Source organism: Glandiceps talaboti, chromosome 20 (assembly GCF_964340395.1).
Source record: "Glandiceps talaboti chromosome 20, keGlaTala1.1, whole genome shotgun sequence".
NCBI classification, from domain to species: Eukaryota; Metazoa; Hemichordata; class Enteropneusta; family Spengelidae; genus Glandiceps; species Glandiceps talaboti.
The window spans coordinates 20,948,064-20,967,367 of record NC_135568.1 but is presented as its reverse complement, the minus strand read 5'-3'; the positions used below and the strand labels follow the sequence as shown (position 1 = coordinate 20,967,367).

Genomic DNA, 19,304 nt, shown 5'->3' with positions numbered 1-19,304 from the left:
CTCATGAGATCTTCCGCGAGACGGATAATGCTTTATTTCAGCACCTGAACTCTCATGCGACCTTGAAGCCAAGTCAGATCAACAGATTCTTTACATGTAAACACATACCATCTCGTGTTGTTCACCTATACTACTTAGGTGACACTAAATAAAATGTCGCTAAAATGAACAAAAATGTATATTCTACTTCCCCAATTATTAAATTCTAATCGAAACGAAATTGATCTAATATTTTTGTATCCATGGAATTTACAGGTACATTGTACCTCAGACTACTAAAAAGTGGTCTGAGCATGTACAGACAGAGATCGGGTGAGACAGGGGCTTAACAACTACATTTGTATGTGTACTATAGAAGACAACACATGATGCAATGTAAGACAGAACACATGGTTTCAATGTTGGCAAGTTCACTGTTCATGGATGGGTGGGGCCGTGAAAAAGTCTCTGAACAGTCTGTTTGTACATGTACATGTACTCAAAAATCTATGGTTTTCAAAGTCACTATGTCTATGATTTGCTTCTTTTAAGAAAAAATACGGAAGTAAGATTTTCCATGGCTACGTCAGTATCGAACACTAAGTCTTCCCTCTGTCCCCTCCCTTTAGTTTAACAGTTCAGACGCTGAATGTGTCGTCACACTCACAGTACATGTACCTTTTAAAATCTTAGCGAAGTCTAAACAGAAAGTTCTCTCAGACAACTGTCCTTCTTGAAATCTATGCACTTGCTTTATATAATTTTCTTTTGATTGGGTTCATTACCATCCATACAGTGAACCTGTGCAGTAATATTCCAGGTAGACTCAACAGCGACAACGAAAATTGCAACATTAGCATTGCGTCTTTTTACGTTGATTGTGGCAGAATATGCTATTATCATGATTATCAAAACAAGCGACCTATCGGTCAGAATAGCTCAGCTGTTTTGTTTTTTTTAATTTGTTTTTTATTTTGGTGACATGTACATGTAGAAGTGGTTCAGCTCTTCACTATGCAGTTTTGTTTTAGCGATGTAATAAAGTGGTTACTGGTTTCATATGATGTCTCACTATAAAACACATTTTACACAGAAGTTGGTAATGTATTGTACTTTTATACCATAGTCACCATTTTATAACAAAAAATCTACTGTTATGAAAAATTGCACAAAATCTCTGAAAAAAAATGACTGGGAAATGCACACAAGAAAAAGAAAAAAAAGAAAAGATTTTGAGGTTGGCTATCAATAATTCCAGTGTCTTACAGCTTTAACCATGGAAAATTTTAATGATGAATGAAATAAACTAGGGATCTAAAATAATTTTGAGGCAATTTGAATTTAAATTTTCTAACAAATTTACCAAGTCAACAACATTCAACTTGTACTAGTTGTAGTAGATATATATAGGGAAGAAATGTATTAATCTTAGTTTCCGTACGACGACAATCCCAAGTACCCGGAAGAGAGTCATTCTCAGCCATACGTTACAGTGGTAACATTCGTTCATGTTCGATTACCTTTCATAAAGAAAACACAACGAAATGGTTGAAGTGATCTTTTTTTAAATTTCTTTTCATCACAAAAACAAAATCTGTGTGATCAAAAGTGTTGTAAACTAAACCAGAAAGAATTATCGCACTGGCTAAACTTCCCGCTGAACTGGAGTAATGTCCAAGCCTCGATAGTACGTCAGGAAATCGTCTCAAACTAGCGATACACCTTTCAAAATATAACTTGACATGTCTTCATTTGTTAGAGTTATACAATTCAAGACGGGTTTTCACTCGAAAAAAAACAATTCTGTGAATAATGACACTCTGAACGCAGCGATTTCTCGGACGATGTTACGACTGTAACGTATGGCTGGCAACGACTTGCTTCCGGGTTAGTCCCTCATGCATCCGGGTACTTGAGATTGTCACCGTACGGAACTACCACATCGGTAATTTTGACGCTGTGATTTTGCCACCAAGATTGATCGTACAAAAACAAAACTCCATAAATGAACCACAAAGTACTTTCCCTTTCAAAATGTGATAATTTTAGAAAGAGTATTATCATTTTTATTGACGACTGACTCTGTCAAAAAATCATCCCATACACTTCAGTTCAGGCATGCTCATAGAGTTCACTTGATCGTGAGGTGCGTATACTGGAATGAACCATTCTGTAGGAGGGTGGAGAATTTGGATTTGAAGTTTACAACCCTGTTTCGAACAAATATTTGTCATTTGGGCACACAATGTGTAGAATTAAGACTACAGCACATATTACATTGCTTGTTTGACGTCAATAGTGTCTTTTGAAAAGTTGCAGTTTACCTAAAGTCTCACGGACTGATTTCCAATATGGCGGCAGTCATAATGCTCATTAACATATTCATTTTTTTTTTAAATTACAAAAAAAAAATCATAAAAAATAGAAAAGAAAACGTGCTGACTTGAAATTAACAAATCTAAGTAAGCTACCCCTGCGCATCAACACACCAGATATCAAAGCAATCTGACAAGAAGTCTTCAAGGAGATGATGAAAATGACATTTTATGAAAAAAAATCATAACAAATTGAAAATGGCACAGATCAACTTGGCATGAACAAATCTGAATAGCCTCCCCCCAGGGAACATGCACACCAAATATCGAAGAATTCCGACTGTCACTTTCGGAGTAGATAATGAAAATACAAAAGTTTGACGGACACCTATGATTCACTCTACTCTCTATACTCTTATCCAACCTAAAGCTACGCTTTCAGCTTTCACTGACAGCGGAGCTAATAAAAACAATGGACTCTCAGTACTATGGCAGAAAGCAAAACATACAACCGGACTACAAGTACAACTGTATGCATTTTCCGTTTTTTTAATCATCAAACTGAAGATATTTTATGAAGCTAACTTGCTTCTTGTTAGTTAAGACACCATTTTCAAAGCAATATTTTTCCGTCGTTCCATGGCCACACCCGTGGGGAACTCCAGTAAATTGATTGGGGGAACCTCAGTAACATCTACCAGTTTACATGCCTTAAAAAAACATTGTAACAACAGTATGGAAGGCACTAGAAATGATAATTGAAAAGGCTGAACGTGAAATCAAAACATTGTATGGCGTGTTCCTGGTAGCAGTGATAGTTCAAATCCGTTGCAAAACAAAACAAGTTACAAATTGCGAAGTTACATGTTCAACATTATGGCACAGTCCCTCTCTCTGTGATTGGCATATATGAATCGAACAAACCTTGTGACTTCACGTGTTGATTTCAGTGTACATTGTAAGATTTTCTACACCACGTACGCTAGATGCAAACATGGAAGTATCGTCCAGCTCATGATGTACATGTAAACATGTAGTATGTACATGTACATTATGTCAACACACATTCTCCACTCGCAGGTTCCCTGCACACGTGGGTTTGTAACAATAACTTGCGTGATCAATTTTCCTCGCGAGGGCAGTAGATTACAACGGGGGATTCCAGCGTGGGCAGGTGATTTCTAGGGGGTGATCCTCGTGGGATTACCTCGAGTTCCAGTAGTGTATGTTGTGTCTGCTCATTGGACATGGAACATGCCTATTCATATTGTGTCTCCTTGTTGGACATGGGATATGCCTACTCTTCAAGATGACGTGATGGAATAAACCATTCAACAATGGATGGGTCGGGTACGGGCATGTCTGAGTTATGGCTTTGGACATGGAAAATTTGCAAACAAAATGGCTGCCAGGCAGCCATATTGGATCGTATCATGACGAAAATGGATATGCACATTTATGTCATAGAACACTATAATACCAACTTTGAATGAGATCTGTTCAAGTATATCTGAGTTATGGCTTTGGACATGGAAAATTCACAAACAAAATGGCTGCTAGGTGGCCATATTGGATCCTATCACGACAACAATGAATATGCACATGCATGTCATAGAACACTGTCCTAATACCAACTGTGCATGAGATCTGTTCAAGCATGTTTGAGTTATTGATTTGGACATGGAAAAATTCGCAAACAAAATGGCTGCTAGGCAGCCATATTGGATCATATCACGACAACAATGAATATGCACATGTATGTCATAGAACACTGTCCTAATACAAACTTTGTACGAGATCTGTTCAAGCATGTCTGAGTTATGGCTTTGGACATAGAAAATTCGCAAACAAAATGGCTGCCAGGCAGCCATATTGGATTGTATCACGATGACAATGGATATGCAGTGTTGCAGCCAGCCTTTGGAAAGAGTGGGACATAGTGTCCAGAGACTTTCATTTTTCTGGGTCATCATAAGTTTTTTGGGGACATTATTATTTTCAAAAAAGCGCCAATGGCATTGTAGCACAACTGCAAAATATTTACCCACATGCTGATCCATGCTAGATATTTGCTGAATGATTATGCAGTTGCCTATCCAACCCTGTTGTTATCTATGCAATATACGCGATCATTTGGCAGTTGCTATAGGTGTGGTCATGTTGCGCACTAATGCTAAAAATATTTGCATACAATGTTAGTGTGGGTCACCTATGACCCATCACTTTCAAAATTGTGGGTCACGTCCAAAAGATTTGTGTCAAATGACCCAAAAAAAACCCACTGGCTGCAACACTGGATATGCACATGTATGTTATAGAACACTGTCCTAATACCAACTTTGAATGAGATCTGTTCAAGTATGTCTGAGTTATGGCTTTGGACATGGAAAATTCACAAACAAAATGGCTGCTAGGCAGCCATATTAGATCATATCACGACAACCATGAATATGCACATGCATGTCATAGAACACTGTCCTAATGCAAACTTTGAATGAGATCTGTTCAAGTATGTCTGAGTTATGGCTTTAGACAGGGAAAATTTGCAAACAAAATGTCTGCTAGGAGGCCATATTGGATCGTATCATGTAAGAAATTGACGTGCATATGTACATGTATGCTATTGTATGTTGCCCCTGTACCAAATTTGAAAAAAATCGGTCCAGGCATCTCCAAGAAACGGCTCTGGACGCACGCACGGACGCACGGAACCCAATCCATAAGGTCATTATCCATTAGTCAAAACTGTCAAAACGTTGACACAATATGGCAATATTATGAAACCTGAAGACAGCTCATCGTTTCACAAAGAACGCGATAAAATTCCCTCGATCGGCAATCATTGATTGTGGTGATCTCTAGTATAGTAGTTGCGTCACCTCTACTCGACTTAACCATGGATGGATCAGTGATTTATCCCCAGGATATAATGTAACAATGAGCCGTCTCCCCTCCATTGTCTATGATTGCATCATGATTTTTTATATTTCCATGCAGAGTAGATTAGAATTGCTATTGACACGTCAAAAACTTTGTCAGTCAGAAAGGCAATGGAGGAAGACAGGCCTAGTTATCCATGAGCAAATAATATAATATAATATAATATAATAATAAACATTTATATAGCGCCATATATCCACGGCAGTGCTCATAGACGCTTCACATTTGAAATAAATCAAAAGCTACTGCAATTACAAGTATGGCTGTAAAAAAAATGGCAACGTTATAATGATTTAAAATGATTTAAAGAGTACATCTAAATCGACTAAATCTAAATAAATGATCGGTAAGAGTAATTCAGTTTAGCTTACACACTGTAAATCTGGTTGAAAAGGTGAGTTTTCAACTTGCGTTTGAAAGTGTCAATTTCTGTGCATTGTCTGATGTGACATGAGCAAATGTTTAAATCTGCTCGAAATGTGTATATGGCAAAGTTGCGTGACGTGACGCACATTCGTTCTATCATCGCAATCGCATAGCTGGTGCCAATACCAAGAGTTTATTTCGAATAATTGATGACATTGCAGGCACTAAGGGTGCACTGGCTTCAAACTTACCGGACTTAGACTCAAATAAACTACCTGATGCCTTCGCAAATTTCTTCCGTTCCAAGATTGAAAAGATTCGTGAGACTTTGGTATCTGTTCCACCCTCTGACCCTCTTGTAGACTAAGTTTTAGTCTATGTTCTTTTGAAACTGTAACTATTGACTTTGTTGAGAAACTCATAAGTTCATTACCAACTATATCATCATGTCACGATCCCATACCAACAATACTGATAAAACAGTGTTTGCATCAAGTCTCTCCAGCAATAACAGGTATTATCAATGCTTCACTTAAGTCTGGTGAATTTCCACACTCTTGTAAATCAGCAATTGTCCGCCCTTTACTGAAGAAGTCAGGTCTTGACAAAAATGTCTTGAAAAATTATCGACCAGTTTCAAATTTAACATATATTTCTAAGTTGATTGAGAAATCCGTTTTGATTCAACTCAATTCGTATCTATGTAGTAATAACTTGTATGCAAAATGTCAGTCAGCGTATCGTGAGGGCCATAGTACTGAAACGGCACTCATTCGAGTCCAAAACGACGTGCTACGGGCCCTTGATCGCCGGGATGATGTTATTTTAATTCTACTTGATTTGTCAGCTGCTTTCGACACCATCAACCATAGCATTTTGATATATACATGTAGATTACGTAACATGTTCATTATTCATGGTACTGTACTCAACTGGATTACTTCATATTTACAAGATAGAACAATGAGAGTAAGTGTTGGGTCGATGATGTCGGAAGCACAACCACTTGATTGCGGTGTTCCTCAGGGTTCTGTCTTTGGACCTGTGCTTTTTAGTTTGTACACAGCACCTCTTGAGGACATCATACTGAAACACGGTTTGGAGAGTATGTTTTATGCTGACGACTCTCAACTGTACATCGTTTGCTCCCGTGATAGTGTCCCAAGTGCAAAAATTGATAATTGTATCGGTGAAATTAGACAGTGGATGAATGATAATATGCTAGCACTTAACGATAGCAAGACTGGGGTTATTAGATTCTCCTCTAAGTTTGGTAGTGGGGACCGACCACGGGAGTGTGATGTACATGTTGGAGGCGTCAGTGTGCATTCTTCTCCAATAGTTCGTGACCTTGGTGTCACATTTGATGTTTCGATGACGATGGTACCACACGTTTCAAGTGTGTGCAAATCAGCATCTTTTGCTTTGTGGAGGATCAGTAGAATCCGTAATCTTTTAGACCAACGATCAACAGAAACATTGGTCCATGCTTTTGTTACTTCTAGGCTTGATTACTGCAATAGTCTGCTTTATGGCCTGCAAAGGTATCACATCACTAAATTACAGTCCATTCAGAATGCTGCTGCACGATTAGTAACCAAAACAAGGAAAGCGGAACAAACGGTGGAATCGATCAATGAAATTTTCCCTGTTGTTCCTCCAACCAATTCTTCCCAGAATGCACGCTATAGGAATACGTATTTTCGATTTTTAGTAGTAGAAATTGACTGATTCTTACCTTCAGGATTGTCTATGTTACTTGCCGCCATGTTGAATATGCAATGGACGCTGGGAAAATCAGGACTTTGTGTTCGTCGCAATATAGACTTTGCTTGTAACTAAATGACTTGTACCAGGTACTATGTAGAATTTTCCCGCAACTTGTATTTTTGTACTTGTCACTATATCGATCGTGCTCTAGACTAATATTTGTTACCTACCCCTGAAGTTCCTTGGTCGATTTTGTTTTGCGTTTGTTTTGTGTTGATACTATTTCTTTTCCTATTTCTATTCCCACAATTTTTTTTGTCTTTTCCATACTTACAATGTAGTGAAGTCTAGGCTCTCACAATACATGACTGAATGTTTTTCAGATTTTTTCTAAGGTAGTTGCTTGGCATTAAACAGGATTAGGGTGAGTTAGGATGATGCCACTTTTGATTTTAAAAAAAAAGTGTAAATACATGTAATTAGCCCAGAGACTTGGGCAAGTACAGGCTACTCTGAACCCGACAAAAACTTGCTGGTTGCCTGGGCTATAGTAGTAGTGTATGTATCCGAACATTTGCCGATTCATCATTCATGTAAATCATGGCAGTCTAAGGCCAGAAAAAAAAAAGCTACCTACCCATATTTTTGGCATTTCGATTTTTTTTCTTTTTTTTGGTGATGGGCAAAATATCCTCATGCTGGCTTTGCATGTCAGTGAAATGCACACTTTGTTTCAAAATTAAGGGAATTTCTTTATATTTTCTGAATAGTACATGTAACAATATACATTTGAGTCAATTCCAAATTATGTACTATCAGTGGTTTACTTGGCTCTGATGATGCATACAAGCATGAATTGAAATAAAATTAAACTGTTGCATATCCAATATTCACTAAACGAAATCAGCAAAACTTTATGACCATGGGAAGGGCAGTCATTGGGCCATCAAAAGTCTGATAGTCTTCAAATGTTTTACTCTTTCTTTATTCATAATTTTTTTGGAATCAAATTAAAGTTCAGGAGAAGTCATTTACCACATCTGCAAAATATCTTTCAGCTTTGCCACAACAAAATACACTTCATAGCAAGATAAAATGTACTGCATGTCATAATTGTCTCTCAATTCTGGTATTTTAAAACCACATTCAAGCTTTGTAAGACTTTATAATTATGTTTTTTGTTTGATATTTTATGCCTCTAAATGGCCTCCTATATTGTCTTATTTTCAAAAAAGTTTGCATTTTTGAGGATGTATCCTTCCAATCATTAGCAATCACGGTAATAATTGTCTTTCTCCCAAAACAAGATGGAAGGTGGCTGACTAAGTACCTCCCTTCATAGGTCAGAGCTAATTATGAGACATCTCCTTACAAGTATCCATGTGAAATGCACATCCTTTGTCAAGTAATATCACTTATTTTTAATGGATCATTGTACCTGTGCTACCATATATAATTTTATATCTCCTCTATAGTGTAGGTGACAGAAGGAGTGGCTAAAATAATTCTGGAGTTTCATTTAGCGGGTCTTAACATATTTTGAGAGGACATTTCCTAACTACAGCTGATGGAAATCAATTGCCATACAGACAAATTGCAAGAGATAAAATCAAAATGAATGAATAAGTGCAATGTAAACTCAACTTCAAATGTTTTGCCATCATTACATGTGGTTTGTTTTTACATCCTTTGTAAAAAAAAAAAAAAAAAAAAAAAAAAAAAAAAAATCGACCTACCTACCCAATGTGTCGGGTTATGTTGCTTTTTTTTCTGGCCTAAAGACTGGGTAGCAATTTACGCAATAATGGCTTGCTGTAGAGCCTCGTTCTGGCATACGCTTTCACGATGGCGGCCTTGTCAACATCGTGTAAGGACTACATGGAAGTTTCCATGGCTTACAACCCTGTAAATCATGTTTTCACAATGCGTATTTATATTGAATAAATGTTATAGCAGGAAATTTGCAAGTTGTCAAATTACGGTCGATGCTAATGATTGTAGCTGTGTTGTGTCTGTGTTGAGCTTTGTCCTGCCAGCAAGGTGTGTTGCGATGCTTGAAACAACACAAAATTTTCAGGACTAAAATTTTAGTTTATAGGCATTATCTGTGCCAAATTTAGTGTCTCTACCTTACATGTATGTGGTCTATATTTCGTACAGATTTCAATCTTACCTGACAAGTTCTCAAGTTAATTATTGTGGGTATATACATGTACATACGTACGTCTGTGTTGAATTTACCGTGGCTGACAAAATAGGTTCATAACGCTTGAAACAACACAAAATTTTGAAGACTAAAATTTCAGTTAATATCCATTATGTGTGCCAAATGTAAGGTGATCGAATCACTCTTTGTGTTACTGCAGCCTCCAAAAACACAACATCGAACCATTGTCGACTAACGGTACTGCCAAAGTAAACCACAGGGCTAACAACACCAAGACCAGTTTGGCCTCAAGGATGACGTAACATTACAAATGTAAACAACATCTTTGGCTTTGCTAACATGTGAGTGCTCGGCATATTTTGAAACATGAAAACAGTCGAAGGAAGCATGCTGGGAGGTACAGATTTTCCCCCTCCCATTTCTATATGACGCATGCAGTAAATCAACATTTAATCATACATTCCTTTCATTAGGGGGCAGTATGAACATATTAGTGTAAAGAAAGAAATAGAATTGCAGTGGCCCTTTAAAGTTAATAATACCTCATGTATAATGCATCAAATATACAAATGTACATGTAAGCCAATAACTTACCCTTCTGTGAGATATTTGTGACTCAAGTCAATAACATTGTCATGGCTTTGAATAAACTGCTTTACATAAAGCTTCCAATATTGTACATCATGCTGTAAATAAGTAAACACAAACAAATATTTGTCAAATTACATCAATGGCACTGAATCACAATTGACAGCATATGATATAGTGGAAGACAAAATTCATTTTAAAAAAACATATAAATAAAAACAAATTTATGTGACATTACATCAATCTAATGTCACATGCTTTGAAGTCATAGCAACCAATACATGTAGTAATGCTGTTTCTACCAAGTTCATAATCATTTACTGACCGTCTCCTAACACCAAAAATAAAAAAATACCGCCAATGGCATTGTAGCACAACTGTACAGTTTTTAAATATGCTATCCATATGCTAGTCCATGCTAACAACAGGTGTTCATTTGCTGAATGACTATCCAGTTGCCTATCCAACCATGTTGCTATCTTTGCGATATACATGTACACTATCATTTGGCTGTTGCTATGGGCGTGGTCATGTTGTTAGATACATTTGCATACATTTTTGTATGTTTTTGTTCACTTGTGTATGACTCCCGGTATCCTGATATTATCTTTGCAATATACGTGATCATTTGACTGTTGGTATGGGCGTGGTCTTGTTGCTAGGCATATTGCATAGTTACATTTTTAAAAGTTTATTCATTTGTCTTTCTATTCCTGTTATCTTTGCAATATATAGATGATTATTTGGCTGTTGCTATGGGTGTGGTCTTGTTGCTAGCCAATTTTACATACATTTTTTGAATGTTTATTCAATTGCCTATTAATCCGTTATCTTTGTGAAATACACAACAGTTTGGCTGTTGGTATTCATATTCATATTATTATTCATATTCATATTATTTATTTTCACCAGACACAAAGGGAAAATGATACACAACTGAGAAGAAAAGAAAAGAAAAACTGTACTTGGTGAGGGCCATAGAAATAGTTCAAGCAGAACTAGTCAATGGGCTACGGGCGTGGTCATGGTTGCTAGGGATACATGTATTTACATACATTTTTTTTATGTTCATTCACTTGCCTACCAGATGATGTTGTTATTTGACCAAATACACTGCCAATTGTTTGTTGCTAAGGGCGTGGTCATGGTTGCTAGGGCTAATTGTGTCAAAATGTGTAATAACACTTCTAGAAACATCTCACCAAGTTTCAGTGTCATTGACCAAGTACTTTTTGACATATGTTATTGACCAAAATTCACATGCTAAAAATAATTTTTACACCTACATTTGTAATTGCATTCCCATTAAATTTCAGTCCAATCTGCTCAATAGTTTTGGAATCATTGATTTTAGACCAAAAAGATACATTTTTAGCCCTAATTACTGATGGAATCATCATGTCATAAACAAATCTTATTTTACACCCCCTTAAGAATGTTCCCACCAAGTTTCGCACCAATCTGTCCAGTAGTTTCTGAGTTTAAGTGTTTTTACCAAAAATCACATTTTTTGACCTAAATCAAACCAGTGGTAAGATCATTTTGATTTGAACAATCTTTCATAGAACACCATAAGTAATGTCCCCACCAAATATCAAGCCAATTGGTCTGGCAGTTTTTGACTTTAAGTTGTTTACACACACACACACACACACATGCACGCACGCATGCACACACGCAGACACAGACGCCGGACGATGCCTAGCACTACTGAACTTAGGTTCATTTGTTCTATTAAAATCAATGTCAATCAATTCCACAATGAATTGGATCTCTTCTGACAACAACTGCATCATATGCAGGTAACCTTGACTTCAATTTCCACTGTGAGAAGACATCAGAACCAAAGACCCAGAATTTCAAAGACCTCATTGAATCGTTCAACCTCAAGCAATTTGTAAACGAACCTACATATTCTCCCAGACATACCTTGGATCTGATATTTACAAATATTGATTCTATAATTCAATCTACATTTTTGTACATGTACAATCATTGACAAACTTCATCTTTCTGATCATTTCCCTATCCACATAAATCTGTTGTTGCCTAAACCACCGTTACTTCAAACCATCATGAAAACATTGCAGCCATTCCCATTCAATCTTCCCAGGTAGATTTACAAACTGCCGTTGTCAATTATAACTCTCATCTGAAACATGTATTCAACAAGCACACACCTCTCAAAAGTCGCTTTATAACCCATCATCCTGACTCCAAGTGGTATTTGTGTCAAACTCTATCTGCGAAAAAGCAATGTCACTAGCACTCCCTTGAATGTAAATGGCAGAACGAACAGCTCTGAAATTAATCGACAACTTTGTCATGAGCAGAGTAATAAAGTCAACAAGTTAATCCACCAAGTATAAATAACACATTACAGAGACCTTATTGAGTATTGAGCAAAACAGCTATGACCAAAAAGCCCTTTTCTGTTTTGTTTCAAACCTCATCCAAAGTAAATCATCAAACATACCAACATTTTCTTCTGCCAGAACACTTGCGGATAATTTCAGCCATTTATTTACTTAGAAAATTGAGAACATTCGTATGAACTTGGATTCTTATTCTACTGGTCAACCAACAACTAGCCTTATCCCACTTTCAACTGCCTGCCGTCACCATAGTGAGACAGCAAGAACAATTCTGATAATCACTTTCATATTTGCTCGGTACATCAATTACCATTAATTACATAAAATGCTCATTAATATTCATGATATGCTTACCAAAACCTAATCAGTTCTTGCCATTACCCTACAGAACATGTCTACAAAATTTTGTAGCCAGTCATTTTTTAGAAAATGGTGATACAGACACACACAGACACACACACAGACAGACTTTTCAACCCCTCATACAAAACCTTCCAACAGAAGGTAAGGGGGAGGGGGGGGGATATATAAATAGATCAGAGATATTCCCCAGAAAACACAAAACTTTGGCATTACACTTACAATTATGGTACTAAGTACTTTAATAAATTATTATAAAAAGAGACCGAGGCTGAGGTGATAACAAACACTTCATAATCCAAATATTCTAATACTGTCAAAAATTTAAATTTTATTGATCTAGCAGGTATTTTACAGCATTAAGAGTCCTCAGGAATACTAAGAGTCCTCAGAAATACATGAGATAAAACAAATCCATTTTTTGGCAACACTGTTTAAAATATCGGACATAAGTGTATATTACATTTGTACATGTACATGAAATGTTACTAAGGTCAGAGGTCAACAGTTGGAAATACTAATGTATCAGCTGTTGAATACTACATATTAACAAGTTGTTCTTTTCATTAATAAATCACTACATTTAGAATTCAGACACAGATCAATATTACAGCTTCACAACTGTTTTACTAACTGTACACTGTTTTTGCTACATACAAGTACATGTATGGTGATTACCTGACAAATGTTACCCTTCATTCAAGTAATGAATATACCAAAAGAAATGCTTCTTATTTGAATGTCTGCTATATAGTGAGTCACTTGTGATTTCAAACTGATATTGATAATCTGATTTGATAAACTGATAAAAAAGCGTCTGCAAACACCTTAAAATGACCTTTTTTCAGTCAGTTCCCTTCGGATTTACTTCGAGAGTTTTCAGGTATTTCCGGTCCAACCTAAACCACAGGATTTTGTGCATTATAAGGAGTACTCGTTAGCACTAAGGCTATGACGAGCATAGTCACTAGGTGAATAAAACAGCAGTATACTAATAATTGATATGTTAACTTAGTCATACAATGTACTAATAATTGATATGTTACATGTACTTTAGTCATACAATATACTAGTAATTGTTATGTTACCTTAGGCATACAGTGTACTAATAATTGATATGAATGCACTAGTAATTGATATGTTACCTTAGTCATACAGTGTACGGTACTAATTGATATGTTACCTTAGTCATACAATGCACTAGTAATTGATATGTTACCTTAGGCATAGAGTGTACTAATAATTGATATGTTACCTTAGTCATACAATGTACTAGTAATTGATATGTTACCTTAGTCATACAGTGTACTAATTGATATGTTACCTTAGGCATACAATACATGTATACTAATAATTGATAAGTTACCTTAGCCATACAATGTACTAATAATTGATATGTTACCTTAGTCATACAATGTAATAGTAATTGATATGTTACCTTAGTCATACAATGTACTAATAATTGATATGTTACCTTAGTCATACAATGTACTAATAATTGATATGTTACGTTAATCATATAATATACTAATAATTGATAAGTTACCTTAGTCATACAATATACTAATAATTGATATGTTACCTTAGTCATACAATGTACTAGTAATTGATATGTTACCTTAGTCATACAATGTACTAATAATTGATATGTTACCTTAATCATATAATATACTAATAATTAATATGTTACCTTAGTCATACAATATACTAATAATTGATATGTTACCTTAATCATATAATATACTAATAATTGATATGTTACCTTAGTCATACAATATACTAATAATTGATATGTTACCTTAATCATATAATATACTAATAATTGATATGTTACCTTAGTCATACAATGTACTAATAATTGATATGTTACGTTAGTCATACAATGTACTAGTAATTGATATGTTACCTTAGTCATACAATGCACTAGTAATTGATATGTTACCTTAGGCATAGACTATACTAATAATTGATATGTTACCTTAGTCATACAATGTACTAATAATTGATATGTTACCTTAGGCATAGAGTGTACTAATAATTGATATGTTACCTTAGTCATACAATGTACTAATAATTGATATGTTACCTTAGGCATAGAGTGTACTAATAATTGATATGTTACCTTAGTCATACAATGTACTAGTAATTGATATGTTACCTTAGGCATAGAGTGTACTAATAATTGATATGTTACCTTAGTCATGGAGTGTACTAGTAATTGATATGTTACCTTAGTCATATAATATACTAATAATTGATATGTTACCTTAGTCATGGAGTGTACTAGTAATTGATATGTTACCTTAGTCATACAATGTACTAATAATTGATATGTTACCTTAGGCATAGAGTGTACTAATAATTGATATGTTACCTTAGGCATAGAGTGTACTAATAATTGATATGTTACCTTAGTCATGCAGTGTACTAGTAATTGATATGTTACCTTAGTCATGGAGTGTACTAATAATTGATATGTTACCTTAGTCATGCAGTGTACTAGTAATTGATATGTTACCTTAGTCATACAATGTACTAATAATTGATATGTTACCTTAGTCATACAATATACTAATAATTGATATGTTACCTTAGTCATGCAGTGTACTAGTAATTGATATGTTACCTTAGTCATACAATGTACTAATAAATGATATGTTACCTTAGTCATACAATGTACTAATAATTGATATGTTACCTTAGTCATGGAGTGTACTAGTAATTGATATGTTACCTTAGTCATATAATATACTAATAATTGATATGTTACCTTAGTCATGGAGTGTACTAGTAATTGATATGTTACCTTAGTCATATAATATACTAATAATTGATATGTTACCTTAGTCATACAATGTACTAATAATTGATATGTTACCTTAGTCATGGAGTGTACTAGTAATTGATATGTTACCTTAGTCATATAATATACTAATAATTGATATGTTACCTTAGTCATGGAGTGTACTAGTAATTGATATGTTACCTTAGTCATATAATATACTAATAATTGATATGTTACCTTAGTCATACAATGTACTAATAATTGATATGTTACCTTAGTCATGGAGTGTACTAGTAATTGATATGTTACCTTAGTCATATAATATACTAATAATTGATATGTTACCTTAGTCATACAATGTACTAGTAATTGATATGTTACCTTAGTCATACAATGTACTAATAATTGATATGTTACCTTAGGCATAGAGTGTACTAATAATTGATATGTTACCTTAGTCATACAATGTACTAGTAATTGATATGTTACCTTAGGCATAGAGTGTACTAATAATTGATATGTTACCTTAGTCATGGAGTGTACTAGTAATTGATATGTTACCTTAGTCATACAATGTATTAGTAATTGATATGTTACCTTAGGCATAGAGTATACCAATAATTGATATGTTACCTTAGGCATAGAGTGTACTAATAATTGATATGTTACTTTAGTCATAGAGTATACTAATAATTGATATGTTACCTTAGTCATATAATGTACTAATAAATGATATGTTACCTTAGTCATACAATGTACTAATAATTGATATGTTACCTTAGTCATACAGTGTACTAGTAATTGATGTCACCTTAGTCATACAATGTACTAATAAATGATATGTTACCTTAGTCATACTATGTACTAGTAATTGATATGTTACCTTAGTCATACAATGTACTAATAATTGATATGTTACCTTAGTCATGCAGTGTACTAGTAATTGATATGTTACCTTAGTCATACAATGTACTAATAAATGATATGTTACCTTAGTCATACAATGTACTAATAATTGATATGTTACCTTAGTCATAGAGTGTACTAATAATTGATATGTTACCTTAGTCATACAATGCACTAGTAATTGATATGTTACCTTAGTCATAGAGTGCACTAGTAATTGATATGTTACCTTAGTCATAGGGTGCACTAATAATTGATATGTTACCTTAGTCATAGGGTGCACTAGTAATTGATATGTTACCTTAGTCATACAATGTACTAATAAATGATATGTTACCTTAGTCATACAATGCACTAGTAATTGATATGTTACCTTAGTCATACAATGCACTAGTAATTGATATGTTACCTTAGTCATACAATGCACTAGTAATTGATATGTTACCTTAGTCATAGAGTGCACTAGTAATTGATATGTTACCTTAGTCATAGAGTGTACTAATAATTGATATGTTACCTTAGTCATAGGGTGCACTAGTAATTGATATGTTACCTTAGTCATACAATGTACTAATAAATGATATGTTACCTTAGTCATACAATGTACTAATAATTGATATGTTACCTTAGTCATAGAGTGTACTAATAATTGATATGTTACCTTAGTCATACAATGCACTAGTAATTGATATGTTACCTTAGTCATAGAGTGCACTAGTCATTGATATGTTACCCTTAGTCATACAATGTACTAATAAATGATATGTTACCTTAGTCATACAATGTAATAGTAATTGATATGTTACCTTAGTCATACAATGTACTAATAAATGATATGTTACCTTAGTCATACAATGTACTAATAAATGATGTTACCTTAGTCATACAATGTACTAGTAATTGATATGTTACCTTAGTCATACAATGTACTAGTAATTGATATGTTACCTTAGTCATAGATGTACTAATAATTGATATGTTACCTTAGTCAACAATGTACTAATAATTGATATGTTACCTTAGTCATACATTGTACTAGTAATTGATATGTTACCTTAGTCATACAATGTACTAATAAATGATATGTTACCTTAGTCATGCAGTGTACTAATAAATGATATGTTACCTTAGTCATACAATGTACTAATAATGATGTTACCTTAGTCATAGCAGTGTACTAATAATGATATGTTACCTTAGTCATACAATGTACTAATAATTGATATGTTACCTTAGTCATGCAGTGTACTAATAACTGATATGTTACCTTAGTCATACAATACTAGTAATTGATATGTTACCTTAGTCATACAATGTACTAGTAATTGATATGTTACCTTAGTCATATAAATTTACTACTAATAATGATATTACCTTTGTCATACAATGTAATGTACTAGTAATTGATGTTACCATAGTCATACAATGTACAGTACTAATAAATGATATGTTAGCCTTAGTCATACCATGTACTAGTAATTGATGTTACCTTAGTCATACAATGTACAGTTAAGTTTCTTAGTCTCTCTCTCTCTCTCCTCTCTCTCTCTCTCTCTCTCTCTCTCTCTCTCTCTCTCTCTCTCTCTCTCTCTCTCTCTCTCTCTCTCTCTCTCTCTCTCTCTCTCTCTCTCTCTCTCTCTCCCTCCCCCCTCCCCCCCCTCCCTCCCCCCTCCTCCCTCCCTCCCTCCCTCCCTCCCTCCCTCCCTCCCTCCCTCCCTCCCTCCCTCCCTCTCCCTCTCTCTCTCTCTCTCTCTCTCTCTCTCTCTCTCTCTCTCTCTCTCTCTCTCTCTCTCTCTCTCTCTCTCTCTCTCTCTCTCTCTCTCTCTCTCTCTCTCTCTCTCTCGGACCACATGTACACAATGGATTAATGTTATCAAATTGACTATTACTCTCCATAATTATTTAAAATACAACAATTATTATTTTCATTAAAGGTCATAAACAAATGGAAATAATACTCAAACAAGTTTTTCACCATAATAACAGTAAATATTGTAAGCAGGCTTTATGTTATGATTTCTGTAACACATTGCTGTATTTGGTTTTCGGTAAGACTACATTGTAAATTTGCATATAGCATACAATACATATCAAAGCTAATCGTAATGCAGTGATTTAGAAGTTTATCTTTATTTCTGAAAGTGATTTTCTGGTATGATTTACCCTTGTCAACAACATGTTGATATTTGGTGACGGGTATACAGCGATTTTACAACGTCTGTCAAACCAGAGCCATCACCACATGTGAATCAGATTTAAATAGTTCCGACTACGTCTTTCCGTTCCAAGGTTTCGTAAATTCCAATTTTGGTGTATTAAAATACAGTTTATAGTTTGCTACAGTGATGCGATCGTTTAAATAATTCATTAGGGTTCTTTTAGCGTTATCATATCGATTGTTTATTTTTGCGCTGATACGGTACTTTACTAACAAAACATTCACGGCGAAGTTGAGAAACAACGCCCCTTCCCATGGCCAGTCTGCCACACACTACGTACCGATCAACACACGCACTCGTAATGAGAATCGTGATCACTGTAACCTCACAAATTCATTGGAAACTTCCTGGTGTAAAAAGCCGTAACGACAACTAACCTTTGTGGAATAAAGTAGCCATAGTTGGTAAAGCTGCTCATCAGATGCCATTGTTGTGACTGGGGCGTACCAAAGGAGGGAAGCACAAGTGCTGTGGTCACTAAAATAATCTTCCTGGACCGAACTCTATGTGGGCCGCCATGTTGAATATTTTGCAATGAAATCACGCGAGATTACCTGCGAGACTTCAATCAAGGAAGCAAGAGCTGGAGGTCGT

At 35.0% G+C, this 19,304-nt stretch overlaps 1 protein-coding gene across 2 annotated transcripts in view; it reads right to left on the bottom strand.

Annotated features, from left to right (window-relative positions):
* The window catches only part of LOC144451067 (neurobeachin-like protein 1), a 312,418-nt gene extending 293,189 nt beyond the window's left edge, over positions 1–19,229 (bottom strand). For both annotated transcript variants that reach the window (XM_078141830.1, XM_078141831.1), the window contains exons 1-2: positions 19,088–19,229; positions 10,072–10,163 (exon numbers count right to left, since the gene is read on the bottom strand). In XM_078141830.1, coding sequence (XP_077997956.1) covers positions 10,072–10,163; positions 19,088–19,138 — 143 coding nt within the window. In that variant the 5' untranslated portion in view covers positions 19,139–19,229. The remainder of the gene's footprint in view (positions 1–10,071; positions 10,164–19,087) is intronic.
* Between the last annotated feature and the right edge of the window lie 75 nt (positions 19,230–19,304).